Source organism: Macaca nemestrina, chromosome 7 (assembly GCF_043159975.1).
Source record: "Macaca nemestrina isolate mMacNem1 chromosome 7, mMacNem.hap1, whole genome shotgun sequence".
Lineage (NCBI taxonomy): Eukaryota > Metazoa > Chordata > Mammalia > Primates > Cercopithecidae > Macaca > Macaca nemestrina.
The window spans coordinates 49785984-49800743 of record NC_092131.1 but is presented as its reverse complement, the minus strand read 5'-3'; the positions used below and the strand labels follow the sequence as shown (position 1 = coordinate 49800743).

At 40.9% G+C, this 14760-nt stretch overlaps 1 protein-coding gene across 1 annotated transcript in view; it reads left to right on the top strand.

Moving 5' to 3' along the window:
• The first annotated feature begins 942 nt into the window (after positions 1-942).
• Positions 943-14760, top strand: part of LOC105473625 (proteasome 20S subunit alpha 3) — a 27076-nt gene continuing 13258 nt past the window's right edge. The window contains exons 1-5 of the mRNA XM_011727493.2: positions 943-1095; positions 3885-3967; positions 8242-8365; positions 13347-13448; positions 13527-13600. Of these exons, the coding sequence (XP_011725795.1) occupies positions 1075-1095; positions 3885-3967; positions 8242-8365; positions 13347-13448; positions 13527-13600 (404 nt within the window). The 5' untranslated portion in view covers positions 943-1074. The remainder of the gene's footprint in view (positions 1096-3884; positions 3968-8241; positions 8366-13346; positions 13449-13526; positions 13601-14760) is intronic.

Here is a 14760-nt window from a genome sequence, read left to right as displayed (position 1 = left end):
GGGGGGGGAAATACACACTGACGTATTAATATTTAGGAGTAAAAAAAGGCTGATGCCCTATTTACAATCGGATTAAAATTCAAACCACTTCAAGATTTGCTGTCATGTGCACTTGTTCTCTTCCTGTCACTCTTCCCCACTTAATGAGGGGTCACTCTGACGTGACAGTTCCTAGCGCAAGCCAAGTTTTTTACTGTTCCCCCAACCACTCTTTTGTTATCCTATTTTAAATATCACTCACTTAGAAAGTCATTCCCTGAGCACACTGCCTAAAGTTAGTACCTCCATTCTCTATTAAAGCACTCTTCCTTCTTACTATTTTGCTTATTTATCGTTATCTATTTCTTCCTACTGAATGTAAATTCCATTAGAAACGGTGGTATGTTCTGTTTACAGTTTTTTCTTGAACACGTGGAATACATTAGCGCTCAATAAATATCTTTAATCAGACATATCTTTAACTCTACCAAAAAGCGTTATACTCATAGAAAGAGTACTAATACTTGTGTAAAATTCCAAGCTGAATTCAAAGACGATACCCTTGAAGCGAAACTTCCCGAGAGCCTGGCATAAGAAGGTGAGGTGGATGCCATCAAGATTCTAGGTCAGGATGGGGACGCGGAGGAAGACAGGTTACTTCGCCCCTACTGCTTTTTCTATTCTTTGTGAGTATACAAGCATCTCTCCCTTTTGCTTAAAGACAGAATACAGTGACGAGGAGGGAATAATAATATAAAAAGATAAATAATAATTCCTAGGAAAGGAATAGAGCAGCTTCTCAGATAAAACGACGCCAAAAACTCAAAGTACGTGAACTAAAGGCGGAGCCTTTGCTTTTCCCAACCCCGCCTCTATTGCTTCTGAACATGCGCGCCGCCAGCCTCTAGCGTCCCGCTTCTTTCCCACAATACTCCTGGTCCTGGGGGCCGGAGCCGCGGAACGAGCCACAGAGAAAAAGGTTATTGGTTGGCGATGCAGCCAATGAGCGGGTCTGTTACTAGTTTGCGGCATCCTGTGGTGTAGGGGAAGCGCTCTAGGCCTGGAATCCTTACGCGTCCCGTTGGGTTTAGCACGATGAGCTCCATCGGCACCGGGGTGAGTTTGCTGTCTCTGGGTGTGATAGTTTAACCTAAGGCTTGGGGTTGAAGGGAACTGGGACAGACCACAAGGGTTTCGCGGACCTGGGGTGCTCTAAGACCGCCTTCGGCTGGGTGGGCCACTTGCAGCTGTTTGGAGACCGGTCGTCTTTATCCCCTATATGCTAGGCCTGCGTCTCAGGTGACCATGACTCCTGAAGCTTTTCAGCCCAGGTGTAGCCGGCTTGGCGTCGCCGCGGTGAGGTTTGGAGCAGCTTTGGATTGCTGAGTCACTTTCTTCAGCCACTTAGGGAAACCGAAAGTGGAAACTCGTGGGGCTTGAAATAGTGTGTTCTCTTGAGAACCACCGAGGCAGTGAGATTTGGGATTCCACGGTCTGGAGATCGTGCTTTCTGTGGACTGCGTTTGCAGTTCCCAGGTTGCTGCTGATTCACGGGCCTTCTCTGTCTTTAAGTGTGCAGATCATCGACCGCTCAGTTTAAGAGTCACTGGAAACCCTGTCGGAACAGAACTAATAAAAATGATCTGAATAACTAAATCTGATGAATCCTTCAGTTTTTCCTTTGTCCTTGTTTTTCCTCTACAAAGTACCTAACAGCACTTGTAGGCATTTATCCCGTAAACGTTTAAGTGGTTACTTAGGAACTTAACAGCTTCAGACTTTTGATAGACTGTTGAGGATTTTGCAGTGGGACTTGTTAACTTGTTTGGTTTTCCTTTGTTAAACGTATGTATATGTGCAGTTTACTCCTTTTATGTACTTCTCTATATAGAAAATACAGTTTCTACAAGATTTATTGGTTATTTGCACTAGAGTTACTGAATAATGAGTTTCTCAGTTCCTCAATTTCTACTTAACAAGATTCTCATGCTCAGCCTTAAGTTCAAGTACTGGTGTTCTAAATTTGATAATAGGTAATTTATGTCTGGAATGGTTTAATCCATTCGGTTATGAATGCTAAAGTTCTGCCATACTTTTCTTAGATAAGTAAATGCTCAATAATAAATCTTGTAGCAAACTGACTTTGCAATTATATTATTACCTTCAATTAATAGTATTTCATTCTACAAACCTTTTAAAGAATACTTGATAATATAACCATGTGGGATATTTTAGTAACAATGGTAGGGTTAATGATCTGGGTTTAACAGATCAGGAAACAGACTCAGAAAGTACCACTGTTGAAGGCTTATCTTCTGTGTTCATTTCTCCCAAGAACTCCAGATATGAATAATTGTTTGTCTTCTTGACACGTCTGTCCACTTGATTATTTTGTACTGCATGTCAAAGTAGAGCTCTGGGTTTTCTCCTTACCTTGCCATTTTGCATCTACTACAGTCTTCAGCTCAGTGAATGGTCATATGAAAACATCTGTGATTCATCTTTAATTCCTTTTTTTACTTCCAGAACCAACGCTTTAGCAAGTTTTTTTTTTATTTTTTGAGATGGAGTCTTGCTCTGTCGCCAGGCTGGAGTGCAGTGGCACGATCTTGGCTCACTGCAACCTCCGCTTCCCAGTTCAAGCAATTCTCCTGTCTCAGCCTTCCGAGTAGCTGGGACTACAGGTGCACACCACCACGCCCAGCTAATTTTTGTATTTTTAGTAGAGACGAGGTTTCACCATGTTTGCCAGGATGGGCTCGATCTTTTGACCTCGTGATCAGCCTGCCTCGACCTGCCAAAGTGCTGGGATTACAGGAATGAGCCATCATGCCCGGCCTCGCAAGTTTATTTTTATTATTTTTATTTTTTTACTATACTCTGAAAAAGTATTCCCTTCTACCTCTTCTCTTGTCTAAGCTAGTACCACTATCTTTGGAACACCTTATCTTTGCTTCTGTTGTTCTCTCTAGAATTCATTTTCCACATAAAGCCAGAATGATGTTTTTTAAAATGTAGATCATACCACTCCCCCTGCTTAAATTCCTCGTTGCATTTAGAATAAAATACAAAGTCCTTATTGCAGCCTGGAAGACCCAACATAATTTGACCCACAGCTACCTCACTAACACAGTCTACTCTTCTTTCTGCTGCTTACAGTGCTCGGGACACAGTGACCTTACTTCTGTTTCTTGACTGTGCTAGCCTTATTTCTACCCTAAGATCTTTGTGCCAAATGCCAAGAAGGCTTTTCCTTCATATCTTAAATGGCTAGCTTCTTGTCATTTAGGTTTGACTCAGCCTAAATATTACTGCCCCAGAAGGCCTTCCCTGATGATGTAGTCTGTAGTAGTTCCTTCCATTGCTTTACTCTTTTATTTTCATCTTAGTGCCTTTTCTGATTTACTGCTGTATCTCTAGCACCTAGATTCATGTCTGATTTGAAATTGAAGGACTTAATGAATGAGTGATCACCTTTGTATTCCATGTAGTGGACTAACATAATAGATACTCATTAAGTGCTTGGTGAATGCCAAATGATTTGTTTGAAGTCTTTTAGTTTGTTAATTGCAGAGTTATGGTTACAAATTTAAATGTTCGAACTCCAGTGGTGGTTCTACTGCCCCATATTAATCTTTTTCAAAAATGAGTTTTGTAGTCTGTGTGAAAAGTGTTCTGACTTCACCTGGGACTTGTATCCATTACTCTTCAATAGCTGAAATCTAAGGTATATAGCTTTACCTTAGCTACTGTTGCTGCTCTGACAAATTTCCCTTTCCTCTCTTGAAAGCAAGGTCTTTGTTGGGATATAACATGTTCCTGATGCTTAAGCCATTTAGAGGGGAAGAAACTGTATGGTCATTACTGCCAAAGATACAAGCTTACTGTTGCCTTTTCTCCTTAAGTATGACCTGTCAGCCTCTACATTCTCTCCTGACGGAAGAGTTTTTCAAGTTGAATATGCTATGAAGGCTGTGGAGAATAGTAGGTAAGAAAATTTAACCAGGTATTACATGTCTCCTTTTATTTTATATTTTGGTGATTAGGCTTTGTTATGTTACTTTGGTACAAATTAGTATATGTCCCCAAATCTCTATTCATTTCTAGATCTCTTTCTAGGCCAGATGTTTTCCATGAACCCCAGTCCTGTATTTCTCGTTGATTCCAGGATTATCCACTTAGATTATCCATGTTGCAGAGTATATAAAATCACATTCATTATCATCTTTTTGTTTTCCATTTTCAAATTCTTGATTTGTATCATAGGCTTCCTTGGCCATTAGATTTGTGACCTTGTTATTTTTTATGTCTCATACATCTTGTGTTTTAAATGTCTTTTGCAATTAGTCACATGTTCGATTCAGCAAAGATTTTTTCTATGTCTGTTTCTCTTTTGAGACTTGAGTCTCACTCTGTCACCTAGGCTAGAGTGCAGTGGTATGATCTTGGCTCACTGTAACCTCTGCCTCCTGAGTTCAAGTGATTCTCTTGCCTCAGCCTCTCCAGTAGCTGGGATTACAGGCATGTGCCACCATTCCCAGATAATTTTTGCATTTTTAGTAGAGACGGGGTTTCGCCACGTTGGCCAGGCTGGTCTCAAACTCCTGGTCTCAAGTGATCCACTTGCCTTGCACTCCCAAAGAGTAGCCCCAGTCCTATATTTCTCATGATTACAAAGAGCTGGGATTACAGGTGTGAGCCACCACGACCAGCCTAAATATGATTTTTAAAAAGTCAGATTTATGCAAAGATGAAATATTTTTAAAAGTTGAAACCTTAAAAACGAATGTGTTTTTTTCCTGAATGAAGAAAAAACGCAGCCAGGCGTGGTGGCTCACTTCTGTAATCCCAGAACTTTGGGAGGCTGAGCGGGGCAGATCACCTGAGGTCAGGAGTTCAAGACCAGCCTGGCCAACATGGTAAAACCCTGTCTCTACTAAAAAATAAAAAAATACAAAAATTAGCCGGGCGTGATGGCACACGCCTGTAGTTTCAGCTACTTGGGAGGCTGAGGCAGGAGAATCGCTTGAACCTGGCAGGTGGATGTTGCAGTGAGGCGAGATTGCACCACTGCACTCTAGCCTAAGCAACAGAGACTGTCTCAGAAAGAGAAAAAGTGAGGAAAGTGCTTTTTCTTCTTTTTCTTTTTATAATGAGACATAGTTTCGCTCTTGTTGCCCAGGCTGGAGTGTAACGGCGCGATCTTGGCTCACTGCAACCTCCGCCTCCTGGGTTCAAGCAGTTCTCCTGCTTCAGCCTCCTGAGTAGCTGGGATTACAGGCATGCACCGCCACACCCAGCTAATTTTGTATTTTTAGTAGAGACAGGGTTTCTCCATGTTGGTCAGGCTGGTCTCGAACTCCCAACCTCAGGTGACCCACCTGCCTCGGCCTCCTGAAGTGCTGGGATTATAGGCATGAGCCACCGTGCCCAGCCTAAAAGTTCTTCTTTTTAACGATCTATGTAACCTGTCTTTGATACACCAAAACTGAACAAATGATAGTTTCTTATTAAAAAAAAAATTATTCATTTTAAAAAGGAGACATGGTCTCACTGTGTTGCCTCAGCTGGTCTTGAACTTTTGGGCTCAAGTAATCCTCCTGCCTTGGCCTCCCAAAGTGATGGGATTACAGGTGTGAGTCACTGTGCCTGGCCTGTTATTCCTTTTTTTTTAAAAAAACTTTTTTTAGGGGCAGAACATAGGATCTTGCTTTGTCACCCAGGCTGCAGTGCAGTGGTGTGATTACAGCTCACTGCAGACTCGACCTTCTGGTCTCGAGCTATTCTCCTGCCTCAGCCCTGCAAGGTAGTTAGGACTGCAAGCATGTGCCACCATGCCTGGCTAATTTTTTGTAGAGACAGGGTTTCACTGTGTGGCCCAGGCTGGTCTCAAACTCCTGAGCTCAAGTGATCCGCCTGCCTAGGCCTCCCAAAGTGCTGGTATTATAGGTGTGAGCCACTGCACCCAGCCGAAGTCTTTGAATTCTTTTGAAAATTATTGACCTTGAAGACTGCCTGAGCGGATCTCAGAGATTTCCAGATTTTCAAGAATGTTTTAAACATTGAGGAAGATGTTGAGTTGAGATAATTAAGACAGGCTTCCTGCTGAGCGTGAGCCACGCCTGTAATCCTAGCACTTTGGGAGGCTGAAGCAGGTGGATTGCCTGAGCTCAGGAGTTCGAGACCAGCCTGGGCAACACGGTGAAACCCCGTTTCTACTGAAAATACAAAAAATTAGCTGGGTGTGGCGGTGTGCTCCTGTAATCCCAGCTACTTGAGAGGTTGAGACAGGAGAATCACTTGAAGCCGGGAGGTGGAGGTTGCAGTGAGCCAACATCGCGCCACTGCACTCCAGCTGGGGAGACAGAGCAAGACTCCATCTCCAAAAAAAAAAAAGTGACAGGGTTTCAAAATGTTGGCCAGATGGGTCTTGAACTCTTGGCCTCAGGCAATCCTCTCACTTGGGCCTTCCAAAGTCCTGAGGTTACATTCTGACCTATAGAGCTTGAGTTCAAGTAAGTTTGCAAACCTTTTGGGGAAATTCATTTAAATTAGCAGTGGTGAAGAGGAAATGTATTCTAGCATCCAGGATAACCTCAAAGACATGGAATAAAAAATGAACATGAGGTGTTTGAAGGTTGACAGTGAGGTAACTTCACTAGAGTACAGAATTTATAACAGGGAATTGAATATGCTCAGGGGGCTCTGTCAGACTCTTAGGAGTTTAAACTTGCAAGGGGAGCTATGGAAGACACCTAAAGTGTTGGGGAAGGAGTGTCAGAAATTCTTAGAAAATTTGTTGTGTGCATCTGTTCATTTTTCTGGGAAGAAATGCCATAGTTTCATCAGATTTTAAGAGACCTGTGAATGACACAATTCCCCTGCTTTTTAGGTTGTGGATCCCTTTTTAGATTATGACTGGCAAAATGAAACAAAGCTAGCAATTAGGCTGGTCTTAGATAAAATGGATTAGAGAAGTAGAAAAGATGCTGTAGTAATGTAGGCCTGAAATTATAAGGATCCCAATGCTGGTATAATTATTGTAAAGAAGTGGACATGAAGGAAATTTTGAAGAAAAAAAATTAATAGTAAATAGAAGCTCAACCTGGAGGATGTAGAGTTTGGTGATGCTGTTACCCAAAATAGAGAAGTTGTGCTGGTAGTCCCAGCTACTGAGACTAAGGTGAGAGGATCACTTGAGCTCCAGACTTCAAGTCAAGCCTGGGCAGTATGGCAAGACTCCGTTTCTTTAAAATAAAAAAAAGAAGAGAAAGTTGAGATAATTTTACCAGAAAACTGTACAATCAAGCATTGCTTATTTTGTCTCTATTGTTTCCAATCAGAACTACCTTTATTAAAAAGGAACAGAACAATAAAGTGTAACACATTTTCATCTTGAAATGGCAACATGTAATTTCTCCACATTTTACTTAAGAGGTTGTGTGTGTGTGTGTGTGTGTGTGAGACAGGGTCTCACCCGGTTGCACAGACTGGTGTGCAGTGGTGCAATCTTGGCTCACTGCAGCCTCCACCTAACTGGGCTCAAGCAATCTCTCACCTCAGCCTCCCAGGAAGCTGGGACTACAGGCGTGTACCACCATGCCTGGCTAAGCCAGGTTTCGCCACGTTTCCCAGGCTGGTCTTGGACTCCTGGGCTTACGAGATCCTCCTGCCTCGGCATCCCAAAGTGCCGAGATTACACCATGCCTGGCTTTAAGAGGTTATTTTAAGATCTTTTTATTTTAAACAGTTGTAGCAGAACATATATTTTATTCTCTTATATACTTATTAGAAGCAATATGTTTATTATGGGAAAATTGGAAGAAAGAGATGAGCAAAAGGAAGAATAAATCATAATCCTTCTACCCAGAACAGTCACTGTTAACTTTTAAGTTTGTATCTAACCTGTCTTTTATATGTCTGTTATGTACCATTTTTAGTGGACATGAATTTATGTCATTTGTTTATAACATAATTATCATAAGTCAGACACTGCACCATATTGTGTTTCATTAGCATTTTTATACTTATATATTAATATATTTTTAGTCAAATGATGTACTAGATTCTGGAGGGAGGGTCACATGATATTTATATGGATTTAATGTATTTATTACACTTTAGTGTGTTTTCTCTTCCTGGTTTTCAAATGTTTTAAGGTATTTGGCATGCCTTTAAATGTTACTTATTTTGTTTTGTTTTTTTGTAAGTTTATGAAGTTTATTTTCAGTTAAAAAACTGATTTTCTTCTCCTTGTTTCAGTACAGCTATTGGAATCAGATGCAAAGATGGTGTTGTCTTTGGGGTAGAAAAATTAGTCCTTTCTAAACTTTATGAAGAAGGTTCCAACAAACGACTTTTTAATGTTGATCGGCATGTTGGAATGGTAAGGTAATGTTTTAAAATGTTCCTTTTTGTCTTGTCCAATTTCTTTTGAAGTAACTGATTGGAATAGATCACTGTGCAGTCACAAAAGTAATCAGAGCGAGTTACTGCATTGGTCCAGTTCACTGTCAAGTAGAAAGGCAGTATTCTCATAACCTTATTAGTGATGGGGGAAAATCCAAGTTGCTGAAAGAAGAGCAGGAGAGGGAGAGGGGTGGGGAGTATGTGTAGAAATGAGATCTTGGCAACACACATCACTGATGAAGGCATATGCTTGAGAGGTGAAGAATCTTTAGCTTTCTGTATCTCTTGTGGGGATCACTGTCACAGTAAAGATGCCATCAGATAGCAAACACCTTTATATAAGGTGGAACATCAGGAAAGGATGTTTAATGAAAAGGAAAAGTGAACACATCCATAATAGTTTCATAGGGCATCACTGAAATAAGTTATTCATGCAGTTGGTATCTAAGTTGTGAGGGACTAAATTGCAAGCCGAGCCATAAATACACTACTGGTATATACCACAGTTACCCTACATAGATGGCAGACTTGGCTTGTAAGAACCAATACCGGGAAAAAAAAAAAAAAAAAGAATGAAATGATTCTAATCCGGCCACCTGAAAAGGAAAGGAAGAAAGGAGAATATTTGTATATTAGGTTCTATGCTGGGAGCTCTTTACATAAATTACCTTGTTTAATTTTGACAATCCAGTGAAGGTTATATCAATGTCATTTTGTTTCTTTTCTTTTTGGCTTGAGACAGAGTCTCGCTCTGTCACCCAGGCTGGATTGCCGTGGTTGCCATCTCAGCTCACTGCACTCTCTGCATCCTGGGTTCAAGCAATTTTCCTACCTCAGCCTCCCAAGTAGCTGGGACTATGGGTGCCTGCTACCATGCCCAGCTAATTTTTATGTTTTTAGTAGAGATGGGGTTTCACCATGTTGGCCAGGCTGGTCTTGAACTCCTGACCTCAAGTGATCATCCGCCTGCCTCAGCCTCCCAAAGTGCTGGGATTACAGGCGTGAGCCACTGCGCCCGGCCTCATGCCATTTTCACAGGTGAAAAACTAGATGCACAGTTAGTAAAGAAAAGCTGGGATTCAAACGTGGGTCTGCGTGTTACTCCAGAGCCCTTTCTAAATGAAAAGACACCTTATATGACCCACATCGTTCAGCTGATAGCTTTCTTATATCTAAGTGAGATTTAATGTTACACACAAACACAAAAGGTACTGGTAAAGTATAACCAGTAAACCATAAAGCTAATTTTTCTTCTTCAAAGATTATTTTATCTCAATATTTTTCTCCTGAACAGATTTTATTTTGCTGCAAATGACAGGATTTTATTTTTATTTATTTATTTATTTATTTATGTATTTATTTATTTATTTGAGATGGAGTCTCGCTCTGTCGCCCAGGCTGGACTGCAGTGGCCGGATCTCAGCTCACTGCAAGGTCCGCCTCCTGGATTTACGCCATTCTCCTGCCTCAGCCTCCCGAGTAGCTGGGACTACAGGTGCCCGCCACCTTGACGGGTAGTTTCTTGTATTTTTTAGTAGAGACGGGGTTTCACCATGTTAGCCAGGATGGTCTCGATCCCCTGACCTTGTGATCCGCCTGTCTTGGCCTCCCAAAGTGCTAGGATTACAGGCTTGAACCACTGCGCCCGGCCATATTTTAATTTATTTTTTGAGGTGGAGTCTCTGTCGTCCAGGAAGGAGTGCAATGGTGCAATCTCAGCCCAGTGCAACCTCCGCCTCCTGGATTCAAGCAATTCTCCTGCCTCAGCCTCGCCAGTAGCTGGGATTACAGACATACGCTGCCACACCTAGCTAATTTTTGTATTTTCAGTAGAGATGGGGTTTCACCATATTGGTCAGGCTTGTCTCGGACTCCTGACCTCAAGTGATCTACCCGCCTCTGCCTCCCAAAGTGCTGGGATTATAGGCGTGAGCCACCACACCCAGCCTAGCATTTTATTCTTTTTAAAGGATGAACAGTATTCCATTGTGTATATATACGTTTTCTTTTGATTTTTTGTGGTGTTGTACATATTTTTTTCGTTATCTGGGTACTAAGCCTAGGACCCAGTAGTTATTTTTTCTGATCCTCTTCCTCCTCCCACCCTGCACCCTCAAGTAGGCCCCAATGTCTGTTGTTCCTGTCTTTGTATCTATGAATTCTCATCATTTAGCTTCCACTTATAAGAGAGAACATGTGGTTTTTGGTTTTCTGTTCTTCTGTTAGTTTGCTAAGAATCATGCTGAACAGATTTATTATTGCCAGTGAAATTGATATGTTTTGAAATGTGCTAGATTGTAACCTAGCTAGTAGGAGGTGATCTTGTATATTTTTATGTAATAGAAAAAGTTTATGTTTTGAAAAAAATTATGCATAAATATATACACACACACACGCAGGCCTTGCTCTGTTGCCCAGGCTTGAGTGCAGTGACATGATCATAGCTCACCGCAGCCTTGTGCTCCTGGGCTCAAGTGATTCTCCTGCCTCAGCCTCCCAAGTAGCTGTGACTACAAGTGTGCTACCACACCTGGATAACTTTTTGTTTGTTTTAAGAGATATGATCTTGCTGTGTTGCTCAGGCTGGTCTTGAACTCCTGGGCTCAAGCAATCCTCCTGCCTTAGCTTCCTGAGTTGCTGAGATTACAGGCATGAGCCAGTGTGTCCGGCCAACATTAGACATTGAGGAGGGTTGGAGAAAATTAAGGCTTAATATCCTCCCTCCTTCCACAGTTGTCATCTTCAAGTGATTTGAGAATTATGTGACTTTATAGTAAGCTTTCTCTAAAGCAATAGAAGATTCTTTAAGTGGTATAACTTACTGGCATGGGTTACCTTGGAGAAGTTATTCTAAACACCCATTTTCTTGTCTGCAAAACAAGGGTGATAATAGTACTTGGCACATACAGTTGTTGTGAGGTTAAAAATTGTTATGTAAAATGTTTAACATGTAATGAGTGCTCAGTATCTCTTAGTAATTATTATTACTATTACTGGGTAGCATAGGAAAAAAAGGCTTTTAAAGATTTTGATACCACTTTTAAATTCTGTAACTGTCCTAGGCTAGAGGGTTTCAAATTTGGTTGGTTTATGGTACCGTAAGTGTCCCAGTAGTTTTTCTCATGGCTTCTCTAGGTTAAAAATACCTAATGGTTTCGTTTTTAAGTATTTAGGTCCAAAGAACTTAGTGTTTACATCCTAAAAACTTAGTAGCCATTTTTTAAAAAAATACACATATAGTGAAAAATATTTTTATTTAAAAATTAAAATGTTTTATTTCATTTTAAGCAACCAAAATTTCTAGTATGTACACTGCACAACTTCCCAACTTGGGATGCAGCCCCTGTCATTTCCTGTTTCACGATGATTTTTGCACATTACTTACTTTTTTTCATAGCAACCACTAACAGACTAGCTTCTGAAAGATGTGAAGGCATTGAAAGGAATGTAGTAAAATGATCTAATGTTCAAACTGAACTACTTGGACATTTTTCTCCAAACTTAAAATATGCCACACTAGGCTGGGCGCAGTGGCTCACACCTGTAATCCCAGCACTTTAGGAGGCCAAGGCAAGGCGGATCACCTGAGGTCGGAAATTCAAGACTAGCCTGACTAACATGGAGAAACCCCGTCTCTATTACAAATACAAAAATTTGCCGGGCTATGGTGGCATGCACCTGTAGTCCCAGGTACTCGGGAGGCTGAGGCAGGAGAATAGCTTCAACCCAGGAGACCGAGGTTGCGGTGAGCTGAGATTGCGCCACTGCACTCCAGCCTGGGCAACAAGAGCAAAACTCTGTCTCAAAAAAAAAGAAAAAAGAAAAATATGCCACACTAGCATGTGATTTCACTGCAGTGCCTGAGGGCTTCTCGGCACATACGTAGTAACTGCAGTTCTGTTTTTTGTTTGTTTGTTTGTTTCAGATTCTGAAATGTTTTAAATTTCAGATTTTTGGATTAGATATCCCCAACCGGTAATAACTTTAGAGAAAAGATCAAAATTGGGGCAGGCAGCCGGTAATAACTTTAGAGAAAAGATCAAAATTGGGGCAGGCACAGTGGCTCACACCTGTAATCACAACATTTTGGGAGGCTGAGGCAAGCTGATCACCTGAAGTCAGCAGTTCAAGACCAGCCTGGCTAACATGGCAAAACCAAACTCTGTCTCTACTAAAAATACAAAAATTAGCCAATTCCAGCTGCTGGGGAAGCTGAGGCAGGAGAATCCCTTGAACCTGGGAGGCAAAGGTTGCAGTCAGCCCAGATGGTGCCATTGCGCTCCAGCCTAGGTGACACAGTGAGACTCTGTCTCAAAAAAAAAAAAAAAAAAGATGAAATCTGACCAAGACCCATGGTTTTTTTTCTTTATAATGAGGTAGTAAATCAGGGGAAGAGGATTTATGATAGAAGTAGTCCTGAATATTGGCTAGGCATGGTGGCTCACGCCTGTAATCCAAGCACTTTGGGAGGCCGAGGTGGGTGGATCACCAGGTCAGGAGATCGAGACCATCCTGGCTAACATGGTGAAACCTTGTCTCTATTAAAAATACAAAAAAATTAGCCGGCGTGGTGGCGGGCGCCTGTAGTCCCAGCTACTAGGGAAGCTGAGGCAGGAGAATGGCGCGAACTAAGGAGGCGGAGCTTGCAGTGAGTGGAGATCAGGCCACTGCACTCCAGCCCAGGCAACAGAGCGAGACTCTGTCACAGAAAAAAAAAAAAAAAAGGAAATAGTCCTGAATATGAGCATTGGACAAAGCAATGAAGTTATACTTAGTAAATTTCTAAATTATAATTTCATACTCAAGCATCAAAATGCCTTGTAGAGAGCCTTTAAACCAAAAAAGTTTATTTTGAATGGTAATACTTGTTAAAAAAATTTAGTAAATCTTTAATAATTGCAGACTTTGATTTGTGATAGGAATGTGTTCCTCTAGTAAATTGGTGCTTTTTTTTTCAGGCAGTAGCAGGTTTGTTGGCAGATGCTCGTTCTTTAGCAGACATAGCAAGAGAAGAAGCTTCCAACTTTAGATCTAACTTTGGCTACAACATTCCACTAAAAGTAAGTTGATAACATGTTGAGAAACCTTTTGGACAGTAATAGAAGTTTATTAATAAGCTCTTCTGCTTCCCTTCATAGCATCTTGCAGACAGAGTGGCCATGTATGTGCATGCATATACACTCTACAGTGCTGTTAGACCTTTTGGCTGCAGGTATGAAATTTTGTGAATTATTCAAAAGGCAGATCTGTACTATAGATAATTATTATGTTCCCCAGAATCTTAGCCTTTTACATACTTAAAAATAGGAACTCTTATCGAGAAGCATTAGGGCAATTATTAAATAAAACAGTGTACATAGAAACTACTTGAGGCTGGGTGCCATGGCTCACGCCTGTAATCCCAGTACTTTGGGAGGCTGAGGTGGGAGGATCCCTCGCGCCCAGGAGTATGAGACCAGCCTGGCCAACGTAGTGAGAACCTATCTCTACAAAAAAATTTAAAATTTAGCCAGGTGCCGTATCACATGCCTGTAGTCATAGCTACTTAGGAGCTGCTTGGGAGGATCATTTGAGCCCAGGAGTTCAATGGTGGAGTGAGTGAGTTGTGATCATACCACTGTACTCTAGCCGGGGCAATAGAGACTCTGCCTCTACAAAAAAAAAAAAAGAAAAGTTTGAATAGTGAAAAGGACTATATAGATCTGAAGTGATTATAAAACAAGGAACTGATAACGACTTTAATCTGATTATAATAAACTCTCTGGTATTAGTCCCTGATATTCTTAGGTAATTTTAAATATATGCTGTGTTAACATTAAGCAGCCAATTATACTTCAGTTTTCTCATTAATTTTCATCTGATATACTTTAAGCCTGTAGGTAATATGCTATTAAATGGAGATTATTTTTGGCAGTCAGTAATTAGTCCATACAAAATTACATCTCACAATTCCCATTAAGCACAGTTTTTCTTTCTGTTAAAGTGAAGTGCTGATACTTTATTTTGGGGTGAAGTGGGGATTCAGCTGCATAAAGACCTGCAATAGGTATAAATATTCAAATTTGGCTTCACAGAGAAGACTTATGACTAGATTTTTCTAAAATGAAAAGACATGTTTGGCTTATGACTTAAAAAAAAAAAAAGTCAAACATGTTTGGTCAAAATAGTGCATATACTAACATCTGAGTGCTCAGCTGTAGTCCTACCTTTGAGTTGTTTATCATCAGTCATATTTAATTACTAAGATATTAAAGAAAACTTGAGTTTTATTCTATTGGTAATGTTACATTAGTGTTTTATGTTTTGTTTTACTTTTTGAGACAATTGCTCTGTCACCTGAGCTGGAGTGCAGTGGTGCCATCATGGCTGACC